Source organism: Gracilinanus agilis, chromosome 1, assembly GCF_016433145.1.
Source record: "Gracilinanus agilis isolate LMUSP501 chromosome 1, AgileGrace, whole genome shotgun sequence".
NCBI lineage: Eukaryota > Metazoa > Chordata > Mammalia > Didelphimorphia > Didelphidae > Gracilinanus > Gracilinanus agilis.
The window spans coordinates 393941900-393960614 of NC_058130.1; the positions used below are offsets into that span (position 1 = coordinate 393941900).

At 33.7% G+C, this 18715-nt stretch overlaps 1 protein-coding gene across 5 annotated transcripts in view; it reads left to right on the forward strand.

Moving 5' to 3' along the window:
* The window catches only part of TCF4 (transcription factor 4), a 435815-nt gene that overhangs the window by 370896 nt on the left and 46204 nt on the right, over nt 1-18715 (forward strand). For 4 of the 5 annotated variants that reach the window (XM_044664648.1, XM_044664656.1, XM_044664666.1 and 1 more), the window contains 2 exons: nt 2811-2944; nt 11668-11800. In XM_044664648.1, coding sequence (XP_044520583.1) covers nt 2811-2944; nt 11668-11800 — 267 coding nt within the window. Of the gene's footprint in view, nt 1-2810; nt 2945-11667; nt 11805-18715 lie in introns of all 5 variants that reach the window. The other variant, XM_044664684.1, reaches the window with a different exon arrangement.

An 18715-nucleotide genomic window follows, 5' to 3' on the forward strand; every position in this document is an offset into this window, starting at 1 on the left:
TTCAAGCTGTAAAGAAGGCAGCAGTGAAATGATCACTTTGATAATGCAGTATCACTTTCTCCACATAAGAGCAGACAGATTCAAAATTAAGATTAGTAGTTACTCTCACTTTTAACTTCTTCCCACACCATTTGAAGTTTTGTCCTTTTCAGTTTGGGTACTTTTTGATATTATTTTGATACTTTAGGGACCCATGATTTTGTAAGATGGGTTCCCCCTGCAATTAATGGGAGCCTTCTGCTCTCTTCATGAGTCACAGTGATAAAAAGAGCAAAAACAAAGCAAAAAAAATCATCTTTTGGTGGCCAGTATTTTGGTGATAACTTTCTAAACTTATTTAGGTTAGCCCCTTAGTGGCATGTACATAATCTGTTGGGGGACTAGGCTTTCCAACTTTCCCAAACTCGTTGGATCTCTAGTATAACTTCCAGGAGCCCGACTTCACCTCCATTATATATCCAGTGGAGGAATTGTGATGATGCCCACTAGAGATTAGTCCAGATTATTCCTGTTGATTCCTGCTGGCATTTAAAGTGAGATACTGAAGACAAACAGAGTTTCTGCCTTTTAATGGCAGCTTTTCTGCCCTAATGGCAAAGGTGAGTTGCCTCAGTTGGTTTCTTCACCTCCTCAGAGTTAGCACTCTGCCACACATAACAACCATATTCCATCAGATCCCCTATTTCCTCTGTCAAAGATCAGAAAGAAATTTTGCTACCTAAGGTAGGGAAAATAGTTAATTCCCAGAGAGGGATTTATACATTAACCAGACTTACATGTACCTTAGTCAGTGACAAAAAGGTTTTCTCCCTTCTGCTTTCAGTGGAGTGACCTGTTTGTGTCATCCAAGACAAAGGAAAAGATTATGCAATAGAGATGAGGCAAAGTGTAGGAACATATATTGTATCTTTACAGAACTAAATATGACAATGATTTTATTCTAAAAGGTTAATATTTCTCATTTCATATACATGATTTATTTGCCCAGAATACAGAAATATTTTCCCATTTTTAAAAAAAGCAAGATCACAGGAATATGAAAAATAGTAACTCACTATGAAAAGCAATACATATGTAAAATATGTATTTTTATGAGTCTGCATTGAGCAGAATTTTCTATGATAACAAACCCTAAATAGATTTTAATTGCTACGTAGTGCATCTTATTTCTGAATGTACATGGAAGCTCTTGCTCTTCATTGTGTCTTATATAGTCATTTGTCATACCCATCAACCATTCATTAAAATAATTTAGCTTTGGACTTTTAAATTAAGATAGGGATGTCTACACTTCTCTAATCTCGGGGCCTCTTCCTTATTATATGAAGTATGGACTGTTTTAATCATATTTTCCCTTAATACTATGATGACAGATAAAGAGAAGTGGGGCTCTCTTTTCCTGTAAAAATATTAGCTCCCATAACCCTAATGGTTGAGTGCCAAATCTTGGGCATTGCTGAATTGAGTACCTAATAAAAGTGTAGATATTCTGAAAGTTAGGTTGAAGCACATTGTGGTTGCATTATCACATGCTCTAATTTTAATCTTCACTTTCATTCTTCCAACTAAATTTCTTAAAATTTCAAAGCCATGAAAGAAGTTTTATCTGCACAGTACTTATTTTAAAAAAACATAGATTATTCTTCCAAACTACTTGAAAACATTCCAGTTTTCAAAATTTCAATGTCTAGAATTAGTACTTCAGTGAAAAGCCCTTGATGGGATGTATAGTGCCCCATTCAGCTTGCCTTGTAGAAGAATTGGAAGTACTGCCAACGATTAAAGCCTATTTGGAAAAATTCTCTGCAGGTTTACTGTGGAAATAGTCCAGTTGTTAAGGAATCAATGCCAGCAGCATATTCAGTAGTAATATAAGTTTGCCTCTCCGATACCACTTCTTTCCTCCGCCACCCACCCTAAGTGTAAAAAAGACCACAGAAACCAATACCAGAAACCATAGACCGTAGTAGCAAGGGAGATTTTTTATATCCAAATTATAGTATAATTTCCCTAATTAGTATGAAATGAGAAAGTCCCAGGAATAAGTTTTGAATTAATACCAAGATCACAATTTGACCTGACAAAAATACTCCATGTAATTTTGAACCTTTTTGCCACCTCATAGTTTTTTTTTAAAAAACCCATTCCTCTTAAAATATTATAAAGAATGTCTTTAAGATATGCATGTCTTAAGCTGCTTCTGCTGAAAGCTAATATCTTATGTCTATGTACAAAAACCCCAAAACCCACAGAGAAGCATATGTACTCTAGAGATTTTTGCCCTTTCCTATTATACCACACAGTAATTCCAAGTTTTTTTCATATACTTTGTATATTATAGATCTGAAATCCAACCTCTTAAGTCAAATAACCATTTGTTTACTTTTAAAATTTGTAAAATTGCCAAGTATGTAACATATCAAGTATTTTATTTTAGCTAAAAATATTCACCCCAAAATATAGCAGCAGTTATCTTAGAAAAAAAAGGGTAAGGGAGTTGCCAAGCGACTTTTATTTAACATCAGATATCCTGCTAACTTGACATAATTCAATATGAAATCGGTTTCCATTTCTCCCTCTTCAACTTGATTTTTAACTAAGGACCTGTCATTTATTGTTCACATTTTTAGCTGCTAGGTAATATAATACCATATTTTTTTATGCTATGTTTTCTAGTGTAATCAACTAACCAGCATAAGGATAAATGAAGTACATTGGAACAGTTATTTTTAAGTTTATGAGACAAACACTATTCTATAAGCCAGTTTCAAACCCTTCAGGGAAGCCACAATTTTCTTTGTCCTTTGCAGATGGCCATCACAGCAGTGACCCTTGGAGCTCCTCCAGTGGGATGAATCAGCCTGGCTACGGAGGAATGTTGGGCAATTCTTCTCATATTCCACAGTCTAGCAGCTACTGCAGCTTGCATCCACATGAACGTTTGGTAAGGCTGCTTTTTGTTGTAATGGAGATAAGAAAGCCAATTGACTGATTATCTTACCCTCTTGTTTTACAAACATAGGCATAAAGGCTAGGGGGTTATCTTCATCTCTAGAGTTCTTGAAAAAAAAACGAGATCTAAGCATCAGCCCTAGATATTTTAGACTGGAGACTGCACTAGAAGAAATCATTTCTTTAGATCCTTTCCAGATCTATGAAGCTATGATTTTCCTAGTCATTTTTCTAGTTTCATGTTTCTCTTTATCACTATCTTCTCTTTTTCCTGAATATGTATGTCTCTTTTCTTCTCATAATCTGTTATGTTTATTCCATGTTATCTTTATGTATCCTGAATCACTAGTATCATTATGAAAGGGGGTCCTTTTGCTAATGAAGTCATAGTAAGAACAGGTTGGAAATATGATTTTAATGTTATCATAAATGATGAAGAATGATGGACTTTCTTTCCTCTTCTCCAGCCTGATCACTACCTATATTTGTACCTTTTGTCACCATTAGACTATTTTCTGATCTGGCTTCTTTCCATCTTCAAGAACCCCAAATCTATTCATAGCAATTCAGTCTTTTTGTTAGAGGAAAATATGCTGATAGATATGGGAGCTAGGTTTGCATTCACAAAAGAGTGGGCACAATATAAATTTTCCTACTAATATAATTTTAAATTCTTATTAACACTCTCAAACTCATAAATCCAATACCCCCATGAATCTGTGATCTTATTAGATATGGGTATTCCTCCATTGATGTTGGTCACAACCCAGCCATGCCTACCTTTCATATGCTACTCTTATCCAAGGCCTCCCATAAATTACAAAATCACATAATTTAAGAGTTGAAAGGGACCTTCACTGCCATACAGTGCAACCCAGTATATGTAGGTAATACCTATTATAACATGTTCAACAAGTAGTCATCCAGTCTCTGCTTGACAACCTTCTATAAAAGAGGAACCCACCACCTCTTGAGGCAGACCATTCCACCTTTACATAACTAATTTGGGCAAAGTTTTTCATCACATCAATCCTACCTTTATCTCTTTGTACTGATTATGCCTTTTTAGGGCAAAGAGAGCAAATCTAATTATTCTTCCCTGGCCCCGAGTCTTCTCTTCTCCAAGTAAAATATGTTCCTTGTGTTGTATTTCTTCAACTATGATGTGGACTCAAGACCCTTTGCTTAGTTTTCCTCCTATGTACAATCAAGAGTTTATCATTTTCTTTCTTAAGTTCCATCACTCCACATTAGTTCTGATAAGAGTTGAGAACAGGAAGTCTATCACCTCCCTATTCTTAGAAACTCTGCAGCTCTTAATTCAGTCCAAGATAACATTAGTTTTTTTGGGTTCCACATCTCATTTCTGATGTTTTGAAACTTGCAATCAATGCAATGATCTGGGACAGTCCTGAAAAACTTATAATGAGGAATGCTATCCACTTTCAGAGAAAACTATTGGAGTCTTTCACATCAGTGTATTTTTTGGTTTTATTTTGGGGTTTTGATTATGTATGACTTTACTCTTACAACAGTGACCAATATGGAACAACTGTGTTTTGCATGACTATAAAAGATGGAAAAAAGTTATCAAAAATAAATAAATTAAATTAAAAAAATAGAAACTTGCTATCTACTAAAACCCTCATCTCTCTTTGAGAACAACTGTTGTCTTTTTGTACTTCCTCTGTTGTATACTTGCAAAGTTGATTTTTAAAAATACTTAAGCATTAAGATTTTCTAATTAAAATTCGCAGATAGGCTCATCCAATCTACTGCAGACCTTCCTAACATTTCCCTGATGTTTCCAAAGGGAAAATGTGGTCTATCCACCAGTTGTCCTATTTCCTCACAATGTGAGTTAAGGACCTGCAGTTCTACAAATAAAATTTTAAATGCATGTAGTTACAACAGGATTTTACCAATTCTCCATCAGTGTTACTTTTTTGTTGTCTTCCTTTTCCCTCCATGCTTCCCTTTACTCCTTAGACTTTATGGGTTTTTTTTTTTTCAGTTTTTCAGCAGAAACCATTACTTGCTTCTTTTCTTTGATTCCTCCTTCCAATTCCTTTAAGTTACTGCAGATATAGCCAAAGGCATGTTATCTGCATTTTGCTACCAAGAACACCCAGTAAGTTGGATTTTTATGAGATTTCTTAAATCTCTCAATACAAATCATCACTTTTAATAACTGAGACTCTACAAGAGGAATAGGATATCTTAGCAACCGAAAAGAACAAGTTTCTAGATGATGATTTATCTTTTCCAGTACTAATTTTGATCTCTAATTTACATGTGTAAAATGAGTATGATATCTATCATATTTTGATAGAAACATCTGACTTAAGTACCTTTACAATAAACAGCAAATGTTTTATTTTCTAACCTCTTGCCAGGATATCTTACTTCACCTCACCTAAAGGAGGGTGCCAGAGAAGTGTAAGAGAGACACTCTCTGGGCTGGATCTAGGTGAATTTGTTTTTAATTAACTGGAGTTTTTATCAACAGTTTTACTCTTTTTCTATAACTACTTTTTCTTATTCACTGGACATATTGGTTAACAAAAGCTTTCATTGTAATTGTAACGGAAACTTACTCTTCCTTATTCACTATAGACATTTGAATTAAAAAGTTTTGACACTGCCCTTGCCTGATTGGGTTATTTAGTCTTTTTAAAAATTTTTTGCTTTTTTGATTCTATTATTCTTTCTTTTTCCTTTTTTTTCTTTCTTTTCTCTTCCTCTCCGACTTCAGGACACAGAAAGTTAGAGTAGGTTAATTTTATGCTCCTTAACTAACCAAGTTTGTCACTACTGCTTACAAAAGGATCGGGTTAGTTTGAAAATGCCATCAGTTGCAGGTGAAAAGTATGAGTTCAAACTAAAGCCACTATTCTCTTTTAAGAAATGTCGAGGCAAAATAATTTTACCACTTAGAAAGTTAACCTTAAATAAACCCCTATAAAATACTATTAGTGTTTAGTGGCATATACACAGTTCACAATATAGAATGTCATTTCTGGATTCCTCAAATTAACAAATTTCAGTAATTATAGTATAAAAATGTAAAGAAGCAAGAACTATTTCTCTGCATTCTGATGTAGTTTTCTCCACTAACTTGAATAACATCAAATTATTACATTCAGTAATCAATGTAATTTCAGTGATTTAACCATCCAGAATCTCTCATTGAATATACTTTTAAGAATCTGTGAAACTGATTGACAGTAATTTGAGTATGCTGTGGGAAATCAATGTCCTTTCATTTGGAAATGATGGTAGTTCCGTACATTTATTTAGCTTGTAGCCTTCGGCCAAGCTTACAAGGTACAAAAGTGAAGCTTTTTCTATAGTTGTCTGGGAAAATCAGGCCAAAGGAGAAGATTTTGCCTGTTATTTTGGTAATTGTATCTAAGTGCTAGGTCTTCATTTCCAGTGGTAAAGCTCTTGAACAGCATGATTACTATCTTAAATACACACACACACACACACACACACACACACACACACACACACACACACACACAGAAATTCTGTGATTTTGTTGGTAAATGGTGTTTGGGAACTTGATTTACCAATAGAAATCCATATCTGCTTTGCAGTTGATTTCCTGGACCCTGAAGAATTAAATGAAAACCAGTATTTGCTAGAAGCAAGATTTGAGCCCAAGTCTTTCTGACGTTGTGACCAGCTCTCGAACGCTATTCAATGTTGCCTCTCAGTTCCCAAATATTTTATTGTAATATACTACAACAGATGTACACTTTCTAAAACCATAAACAAGAAAACTATTACTTCAGCAATAACTTTAAGATCTTAGTTTTCTTTTTTCTCATGCATGCTAGATTACTTCCTTTATAATTCCACCTTCCAAAAGATACAAACCAAAAGAATCTCACAGATTACTACTATTATAATTCACACATTTACAAAGTAATTCAGAACTTAGATCTAATTTATTTTTCTATATGGCTAAACTTTAGAATGGGTTTACTGTTAAAGACTGTTGAGCCTACTATCCTGGAGGTTTTTAAAAATAGGAGAGAATCACATCTGTTTGTAATAATTTAGTCATGATCTTTAGACAATGGAATGTGAAATTGACCAATCAAGGTCCATTTCAGCCCAATGAGCCTAGAATCCTAAGTTAAAGTGAGCTCCATGTTCCATTCTCTCTTTTTTAACTAAAACTCTCAACCCTTGTTTTCTTGCTGTCTGGATGCAGGCAGCTGTTATAATGTCTGCGTCAGTGTTATTTACCTGATGATGACCAAAAATATTCCCACCAAAACCATTCACTTTCCATGTCATTGAGAGATGAAGAGACTCCCATCACACATGGAAAAAATGAACCTCAGTTCAGCTGATGGCAGGATTCACCTGGTTGCTGTTGCTAAAACTTACCTTTTTTTCTTTGTTTGTTATTGAGTGGTTTCAATAGAATCTGACTCTCTGTGACACCATTTGGGATTTTCTTGGCAAAGTTACTGGGAGTGGTTTGCCATTTTCTTCTCTTTTCATTTTACAGATGAGGAAACTAAGGCAAACAGGGTTAAGTGATTTGCCCACAATCACATGTCTGAGACTGGGTTTGAACTCATGAAGATGAGACGAGACTTCCTCATTCCAAACCTGGCATCCTGTCCACTATATCACCTAGCTGCCCTTTTCTCCTTTAGATAAATGTTACAGAAGAAGCTCTAACTTTTCTAGTAGGCTTGTCCTTTAGGAGTCCCTGTAGTCAGTCATTACCCACAGAATGGGGTCAGTCACCTCAAAAATTAATTTATTTTATTTTTATGTAATTGGTTTCACTTATAATCCTGTGTATATTGTTTTGTGCATTTAAAAACATTCTACGAGAGGCTCCATAGATAGGTTTCATCAGATGGCCTAGGGAGAACCGAATTCAAAAGATGATTAAGAACCCTTGCCTTAAGTACATTAAGAGAAAAAAAAATTATTAGTTTCACTCAGAATAATTTTGACAAGTATTTAAAATCTGAATATATTATATATTTATTTATTATATATATAATATAAAAATATATGTATATTTCTCACAAAAAAAACTATAGAGAACAAATATTCCTCCAGCCCTGTTAACTTAACATTAGTTTTTACTATATTTTGCCATAGTCTACACATTTCCTAACTATTTGAATGAATTTATAAAAAGTCTCAAGGAATCTTGTATTGTTGCACTCTTATTATCCCATGATAAATCTAAGTCTCTGCATATCTTTGCATGCTTTCTTCTCATGTTTTCCACTTACATATTGTGTCCTGGTCTTTGAAATACATAAATTAACCTGTCAGCCTTAGGTCTGTTGGTTTTTTTATGTCATTCCTCTTCATCTTTCTCCTTTTTCAATTTCAAGACCTGTTTGTGTACCATCAACAGCTATAATCCCTCAAAGAGTGCATGAGGTTGATTCTCTATGAGCCATATATTCATTCTTATCTAAATGTGACTCAGCCTCCATTTTTTTTTGAAGGGAGAAAAAAAGATCACATAGGAGATTCTATTTGTAAAACTAAAAACACATACACAATAATCCCCAATAAAGAAATCACATATGCTACATACTTTTTTTAATTTAAGAAAAATGTTATGAAAACAAATTGTTTAATAGCATTTCATTAAAGCAAGAAACATTTCAATGTTATGTTCTTTTTCCTATTTCTTCCATTGGTTCTTCTCACCTCAATGTCACATGACTTCCATATTTATAACACATATTCCCCTGTATCCTTGGTGATAGCAACATCTAAAACTGGAACATAATAAGGACTTAATAAATGTTTGTTAACTGACTGACTGAGCCTTCTGCCAGTCTTTATTTTACCTAACTAAAATTCTAATTAACTAGAACACTCGAGAGTTTTATTATTCTGGTTAAATATTTTTACCATCACCTCTTGTTAAATTGTCAGAATCTAATTTTGTACCTTAGTGTACATATTGGATAAAATGTGATTGACTCTTTTATGCTGATATTTTATTGACAGAGAATTATCACTCTGAACATCAGTCCTCATGATAGAAAATTCTACATATAGCTTGTATAGTATTTTAGGTTGTTGAACTCCAGGACATAATCTTATAATTATTTCTGATTTTTGTTCTATAATGAATTCCCTAATGTCATATTGTCTCCTTGAGATTTATTCTTTAAAAGGAAATATAGTTGTTTTTTTTAAACCCTTAACTTCTGTGTATTGGCTTCTAGGTGGAAAAGTGGTAAGGGTGGGCAATGGGGGTCAAGTGACTTGCCCAGGGTCACACAGCTGGGAAGTGGCTGAGGCTGGATTTGAACCTACGACCTCCCGTCTCTAGGCCTGACTCTCAATCCACTGACCTACCCAGCTGCCCCCAGGAAATATAGTTTTAAAAGGAAGATGAAATTACTATGATTTGAAATTGTAATTATTTGGGTTTTTTTTTTAAATTAGGTTTTTCCCAAGGTTGATACAGCTCATAAATATCAGCATTTGAACATTCATTCACCTCTAGTTTAAAATCCAAACCTCTTCTTCCCTTGCCTGCACAAAGTATATGACTTCAATGAATGTGCTTCATCACTCATATCATAAACTTTTCAAAAGCTTCTAACTCCTGTAGAGTTGAAGTTTGATAGGTGGTCTACAAATATTTGAGAAGTTATTTTTCTTTAAGGTATGGGATTCTTTTCCAAAGGCTTTCTCTGCTTACCATTCCATTATCCTTTCTTACTCTGAACCACATATCATGTTACGAATGTCTCATTAAAAAGCAGCATTATTTTAGGTGGTGTTATTTTGTTGCTCAGTAATTTCCATTGTATCTTTCTCTTTGTAACCCCATTTGAGGTTTTCTTGGCCAAGATACTGGAGTAGTTTGCCATTTTCTTCTCCAGCTCATTTTATAGATAAGGAAACTGAGGCAAAAATTTACATGACTTGCCCAAGGTCACCCAGAAAATGTCTGAGACCAGATTTGAACTCAGAAAGATGTCTTCCTGACTCCAACTCTGGCACTCTATCCACCATGTCACCTAATTGCCAGTTCTTACTATAATAGTGAGCAAAATTAGGTAGGATTAGTGATTCAGGTGCCTCTTCATGCTAATCTGAGGTGTTTCTGCTTATGCAAAGATAATTTGTCAAAAGTCACTTTGACACTGGTAAAATCATTGATATTGGTAAAAGCATTGAAACCTAAGGCCACTGGCCAAAAAAGTGCTTAGTCTCAGATACTCTGCATATCAGTATTTATTTATGAAATGCTATCTGTCAGTGAATGAACCAGAAGGGTTTATTTTCTAATTTTTGTTCTTGTTTTTGTTTTGGAAAATAGAAGGGAAAGAGAAATTGCTTTGTTTTGCTTTCTCAATCCTATCCCAAGTGAAAGGAAGATTCAAAAAAGTATAAGATATTCTCTGCCTTATATATTATCTGGGGAGATGATACACACATGAAACAACTTAAAAGAGTTATGAAAGGCAGTACTTAGTTAAGTGCTAAGTGATTCTTTGCAAGTATCAGTACCTAGAAATTCAAGAAAGGGAGGGATCTTGGGGAGGGGGTTGGAAGAATAAGAGAAAATGTAAAGGAGGGGAGGAACTGAATTATATCTTGAATAATGAATATATTAAGGTAATAAAGACTAATGAACAAATGAATGGAATTTAAGCTTTGATAACTACTTCCCATGCAACTTAATATAGTATTCCTAAAACTTACAGTTAAAAAAGGCCCCCAGTAATTGTATAATAAAGTAATGCTATTCTTATCATTATAAATAGTGCATGTATAATCAAAGAAAGTGTATGTTTTAGATGATCAGCCCCCTTTGCTCTGGGAAAAAATGACGTATGTAGAATACTGTCATAACAATTTTACTCAAAACAAATTGGGCTATGAACTAAATGATTCTTAAAGATAATCTTCTTATTTCAAAGTCCACTATGTAGTTAGCAGCTAGTAGAGAAGTCATGCCAAGAAAATACCAAAAACAAAATGAGTCATTCTCAGTTAAATTTTGTTCAACCTTAATCAAATTTGGATGTTGGTTTATGGTTCTTAAACATGTCCTTTCAGAAGAAATTAATCTTGGGGTTTTTTCCAGTTTCTATTTTGTGAGTTAGGAAAAAAGTGATTCAATCAGTCAGCAGGAAGATTTAAAATTATTAATTACCCTTTACCACTTGATATAAGGAAAACAGGAATAGATGGTATTGGGAGGTCATGTAAAACAAGTAGATATTAATTTGATTTTCAGAAATTTGATATGTGGTGAAATCTTTTACAAATGACCACTTTAAAAGCTATAAAATTCCAATAGAGATGATCTTTAATTGAAATCTAAATCAGACTAACATCAAAATTCTTGGTATTCATTTCAACATTTTTCAACTATACAGATGGAGATAATTTTTGGTGCAATGTTCACTTTATAATGCTTAGATATGTGATAATTACAGTCTTGTTTGATGAAAATTCAAACCAGCCACATATGACATCTTTCTGAGGGTCACACATAATTTTTTTAAAAATTTATTCAGCTTATAAAGTGGAAAGTCTAAGAAATTTAGTGTAGCTAATAATTGTACTTATTATTTATGTAACCTAAAGGTAAAAATTGGTGCAAAACAAGTAGTTCTTAGTTAAGCAAGGCAGAAATACAAAACTTGATGTGGGGTTTAACTTCATATTTTCTGCTTCTTACTACAGAGTTATCCTTCTCACTCCTCAGCAGACATCAATTCTAGTCTTCCTCCGATGTCTACTTTCCATCGTAGTGGTACAAACCATTACAGCGCCTCTTCCTGCACACCACCTGCTAATGGAACAGACAGTATAATGGGTAAGTCACTGAGAGGTCTCCATGTTAATACATGTGGCCAAAAGAAAGAACTTTAGAAATTAAAGCTATTTTTTTCACTTACAGTAAAGTTTACTTGCAGCCATCTGAAAGCTTAGACAATCTACAAGTTTCCTTTTTTTAGTCCCTCTTTAATAATACAATAGCTAACATACTAAAAATGTTAGCTTAATCCAAATAAGTAAGTATTCATAGGATTAAAGATGCAACCCTAGAGGTTTCTATTGGCTTAGTGGTAACTGACCTTTCTATTTATATTGCTTTTCAATGTTTAGCTTTTCTTTTGCTCTTGATTTTAAGAAAGGAGATATGAATAAAATAATGCTCTCACATAGAAAGAGCAAGCAGAGCCATCAAGGGATTTTTAAAATTTTAAAAAAGGAATAATAATGTCATAAAGCTAATTTATATCAAACTGACATGTTGCTTTGTACTCTTGATCACTTCTCTACTGAAATTTCATGAGCTTTGATAAGCAGAGATTTAGAAAATTACATTATTGCAAATCTTTATATTTGAACTTCTAAATTTGGGAAACTAAGGACAAAGTTTATGGTGAATCCATGGTAAGTAAGATTTTGTTAGTTATCCATGAGGTCTGCAAAATTTAAAAGCAAGAAAAAAGAAGTAGTTGCAGAGGAGAAAATGAAAGCAGTATTACACTATACATGTGGTTTGGCTGATGGAAAGCCCCATCACTCTAGTCATGAGTTTTAGATCCAAAGCAGAATACATGGTCATTCATTTACTTAGATTTGTTGGCTGAGGTTTCCTGTCTATTTTTGATTTTAGTATTTTTTCATTTTAATAAATAGAGTGTGGAGGTTCAGAAGAGAAGAAGCAGTTATAGTTGATGGAGAAGTAAACCAAGGGAAGACTCACATATTTACAGTAAATGGAATAAATATGCATAGGTTAATTCACAAACCTCTTTATTTCTAATAGGAGAAAAGAGTACAAGGTTTGGGAATAGCTAGTAATGCGAGTGCCATAAAATAATCATTGTTGAATGACTTTTAGTCAGATTAGCTATTAATCTCAGAGGGAAAAAAGCGATTATTTTGTTGAGTTAGCTTTATGCTAGTAATTATCTTATAGATGATAAGATAAGACTTTATTATCAGAAATGGGCACTGTAGTGAAATCACAAGTGCCAAAAGATGCCCCTATTGTTCGTAGACACTAAGACACTGCCTCAAGTGCAAAAGATAAGAAGGGAAGCCTTGAGTTAATGGAAGGGAGAGAATCAGCATTATTTAATTCCATATAAAGTAGTTGTAGAATGGCACCAATCTAAAATAATTTGTACTTATGACAGAATACAGAACTTCTCATTAATAAATGAGTGATAAGGTTTCATCATCCTTTAGTGAGGGAATTTGCTGCAGTAATTCATCTTTCTGGAAAAGAAACCATCAGGACATAATAACTAATTTGCTCAGGTTACCAGGACTCGTACAGATGGGAACAGAGTCCCTAATGGTTGTATCTCTTAATAAAATATATCTTTGATCTGTTAAATATTTCTTGAGGAAATATTTCAAATGTGTTTTTAAACCTTAGCAACCAAGAGACTTTGGTTCTCTTATATAATAATTATTTCAGAATTTGATTTGATTTTCACAGAGTATGTTGGACTTCAATAATGGCAGTAAGTTTTTATAACAAGATGAGAAGCCTTCTCTTCTGATGTTACTGATACTTTCCTAACAAACAGTATAGATTAATAAAATACATCTGTGGAGTTTCTAAAATATTTGGCATATATTCACTCATACTTAAATGCAGGAAATAAAGAAATATTACTTTGCCTCTATCTCAAAGAACAAACAGAGCTAATTAAATAATTGGTAAATAGGGAACACATAACCTAACACATGTTTTAGATTACACACATGATTCTGTATAAAATGACTGTAAGCAGTACTAATGCAGTAAGAATGGAGTTCAAGCATTAACACATGGGCATCATATTTTTCACATTTTCTTGGTAAGATACAAGTCAGTATTTTCACAATGGAGATGCTATCCAGTAGACTACTTTGCAGTTTGAAAGAAGACTATATTACTTTCTCTCACATATACTGAGAACCTTTTTTCTTTTGTGGTATTTATCTCATTATTACTTATAGACTCAATTATTTACCCATAAGTTACTTGCTAGAACAAAACTTAAAATCATGTAATCAGAGAATATTAGAGCTGGAAACATTGAAATAATCCATTCCAACCTACTCTGTTTATGGAGGAGGAAGCAGACCTCCCCCCCAGTCTTATTCAAAGATGTAAGATTTAATAAATGTAACATGAGAATTGTATTATGAACCCTTAACAATTTAACCTCTCTGGAATTCCTTTAATTATGGGTAATTATAGAAGTAAAAGTTAGATTATTCTTTAATCCAGTTTTAAGAGATGAAGTAGAGTACAAGGTTTTAGGTTGGGCAGGTTTTTTATTATTTCTTCAAAAGGAAGGCATTTACTTTGTTTTATTTTATTTCTAAATTTTCAACCATGACTTTTTTAAGAGAGTGTTACTCTTATTATACTGTTGATTCATTGACTTATGATATAACAATCCATGTGTCTTCAGTAGAAATTTATAATGAATCTTTTTTTCATCTGAAGAAGTCAGAGGCAACCACCTCAAGCCAGCATCAATATTGTGACTCTGTTACAAAGTCATTTGCCAGTGACAAAATCACATTTATTTTTTAAAAACTAAATTTAAACTTAAACTGGACAGAATCTATATATAAACTGGAATAAAGCGCATGGATTGAAGAAAGTGTCCATTCCAATTCTGAGTTAAAATTGAACTAGAATAAGAGGAAAGCCATAGGTTGCGTTCATCACCAAGTTACCCACCTCTAGTTAAGAACTTCTCTTTTCTTACTTAGGCTTGTCCTAAAGCATCAAGCACTCTTCTCTCAATAAGATCTTAAATGGAACCTCTCCAACATGGCAAAACAATTGCTATCTACTGACATAGTCTTTAGGAACCCAAAGTGAATTCAGTAGCATAGCCAAACATCAGAGTAGATTTTTACAACATAAACTTAATAATTTGAAGATCTTTTGGGAATACCCTCTACTATATTTATTTAAGGATATAGACAGGGTCACACAGAATAAAATGACATGGATGGGCAATGACCTGTACCATTAGAGGAAGAACCCATATAAGTGAAATTTTGAAGTCATTGAAGAATTGAAGTGAATCAGTCAATTATCTTTTACCTATAAGAACTGTTGTCATATTTTTGTACAGGCCCTTCCAAGGCTGGGTTTAATTTGGGTCTAGCACATTGTTCTGGCAGTACTGAAAATAAACTGTTATCAAAAAGGGAAGTAGAGTCCAGTTTTACAATTTAACAGACATTGTTAAATTCCTACTTTGAACAAAGTACTGTTCTAGGCATTGAAAATACAAATATATTGTTGAATTTTCCTCTTTGGGTTAGTACCAGGGTAACTAGGTGGAAGAAATAATGTGAAGTATATATTAGATATGCAGAATTAGGATTAAAAGAACAGAGTCCCTACCATACCTGCTTCTCCTACCACGAATGATCCCTAATAAAGCAGAATGAAGCTCTCCCCAAGAATATAAAAGCTCATCCCCACCAATGTATCACTGAAAGAGACATTTTCTTCATCCATGTGAATCCATGGGATAAAGCCCACTATCATTTGGGACTTCCAGCTTTCTTGTGCCTAGGGTGAAAAAATGAGAACCGTGTATTTAATAAATATAGTAACTGTAGGGGGCAGCTGGGTAGCTCAGTGGACTGAGAGTCAGGCCTAGAGATGGGAGGTCCTAGGTTCAAATTTGGCCTCAGACACTTCCCAGTTGTGTGACCCTGGGCAAGTCATTCGACCCCCATTGCCCACCCTTCCACTCTTCCACCTAGGAGCCAATACAAGAAGTTGTGTTTAAAAAAAATATATATATGTATATATATATACACATATATAACAATACTTTATATATATATAACTATATAGTAACTGTATTAACAAGTATTGTTTGATTAGGCTAATGTTGAAGCTCTTTCCTATGGATGATGTTACTCATGTATTAAAAAGCCTCAAACTAAGCCATGTTGAAGGAACAGACTACCAAGATAGATTTAATTCAACATGTGCTAAAGATTACTTGGGAATATATCTATCTGATTCTTGAATTAATCTATCTTGCTACTTTTACTTCTAATGACATGTTTGTATGACATGATACATTTCAGTATGTGGCTTTCCTAGTAGAAACATTATGTTCTTTTCCCCTTGAGGACTTGGTTTCTCAGTGATGTTGTTATTAAAGTAGTCATATAATATTCACTTGATGTTTTACAAGAATCTTGAGCTTTTGAGTACATTTGGGTGATGAATAGTCACATAGCATAAGAGAAGTATGAATTTTATCTTGAAGTATCAATGCATTTTAGTTAGAAGGACCACCAACTGAGATTACACCAATTTGAACTAAAAGTTCTCTTTTGTTTTGTGCACATAATTAGGAAGTCTAGCTTCCTGCTAAATTCTCCATTCCCCCACCAAGCCTCCCCCACAAGTAAAGTTTTATAGTTATGTATTTGTATTCCAATTTTATAACTGTGCCAAATACAATACTGGCTCAGAGATGCTGCCTACTTTTCATCATTAATATCAGGTCCGTAGTTCACATTACACACCCAGCAGTTCAACAACCAGAAGATATCCAGCAGTCTAGCCAGTGTTATAATAATCTCAGATTATGACCTAGACTTTTTCATATGACTTTATACATTTGATATGATCTGCATGGGGTTCAAATATTAGGATTGTAAGTGTCCATTATGGGGCTAATCAGGCTTCTGACATTTTCCAAATTCAGCAAGTCCCTAGGTATACAGTTCATCCTGGCTTTTTGTTAGGGTGTGTATTAATTTAACTTTCATTTTTCCCAAAGCTGATATTAAGACAGAGAGAGGGTGGTCCAAAGCAGAGCTAAGGATCTTAAAATCCTTCTTCATTTTGCTCATTTTACAGCCCGCAGCAGCAGCACCTGTGTTCAAGTTCTCTGACTGATAATGATCTAACTATGTGCTGAACCCTCCTACAAAATTATAGTTCATCTCAACAATTAAATATCCACTATATTCATGGCAGAATCGTATTTAGAAATAGGTCCTGTCCCTCTCCTCCTCCCTTCTCATGACTTTGAGTAAAATAAGTGAGGAAATAATCCCGATTGTTGCCCACCAGCTAAGGCAACTCTTGCCTTGTTTTGTCATGAGTATTTTGCACATATGACACCATGAAATACTAGAAGAGACTGTACTAAGAGAAGACTTGGGTGCTAATCTTGGCTTTAGTCATTTGACCTTAAGAATGTCCCCTCACCCACTGAGCTTCAGTGTCCTCATAAATTAAGGGATTCGGTTGAGAGGTATCCTGAAATTCCTTCTCTCTCTAAACTCATGTCTAGTATAGACATGTAGGCAAAGATCAGGTAACTCAGCTAATATCTATAGAATTAAATATATGGAAGGGCAGGTTTGAAGAACAACCCTTAAGGAAAGGTAGCCCAGAAATTTAAGTTAGTACCATGTCCCCTGTCAGAAAAGGAAGAAATAATTCTGCTTGAAAATTAAACAAGTCATGTTCTGTTTTTATTTATCCATTCTATTTTGTCAGAGATTTTTTAAAGTTATATACTGATGATATAAAATTTTCAGAGAGATTGATTTTGTTCCTTTTTTAAAACTACATATTCAGCAATATAAGCATATTTGTGTATCTATATAGACACATATACATATATATATATATAAAAAATATATGTGTATAGAAATTTACTCACGTACCTTTCTCTATCTGAGTTGTTCCTCATCTGTAAAACTGAAGGGTCTGATTAGATGCCTTAAGTTTCCTTTTAGTTCTGCTATCTGCAGTGTTTTAAACCTCTTTCTGTCTTCTATCAATATTATAAATATTACTAATAATTTATATAATCCAGTAAGGTTGGCAAACTACTCTCCTTACAAAAATGCTATCAGGTTATAGATAGTAAAGTCTTCTGTTTTCCATTTTATGGGCAGAAGTTAACTTATAGAGATTGGGCAGTATATATAGGGTCATCCCTATAGGAAGAGACTTAAATCCAAGCTTTTGGATAATAATACAATTCTTTTCCCCTTTACATCACTTATTTGTTCTGTTCTTGAGTGATTCTTATGATAGTTAAAATAGCAGTATGTTTTCTCTTTTGTTCAACCACCTCTACCCCCCAATCTCAATATCTTTATGTATAAAATGAGAATACTGAATTAAAATTGGTAAGAAGCTTATAATTATCCACATTGTTCTTTAATAAAAAAATAATCTCATCAGTAATTTTTAAGTCAACTTTCCCACAATTGTTTTCTTGGCCTTTCACTACTATTCAGTTTTTATTCTTTATTTCAAAGCTGTTTTGAAGAGAAAATGCTTTGGAAATTACCTCAATATTTTATCCGTAATTGACACTATGTTTGCTCTCTATCCCACTATAATAATGTGGAATTTTCCCATATAATTTTACTGAATAAATCTTACATCTTCTATTTTATGGGTACATTATTCTAAATTAAATAATTCAGAAGGAGTAAGGTCAAAGAAATTATCATATATGAATATAAAGCCATATTACTACACCATGTGAAATAATGCCTATGAAGAATTCAGAAAAGCACAAGAAGAGTTGCATAAATTGTTTGAGTGTGACGTAAGCAGGACCAGAAAAATGAAATACAGTGGCTATTATGTGAAGGAAAAGAAAAGTTAAACAAAACTGAGCTCCGTGTATACAGACCAAATTTCTCCCTAGACAAAAGTGAAGAAAATGTGTCTCCCTTCTTTCTCTGGAGCTATTTT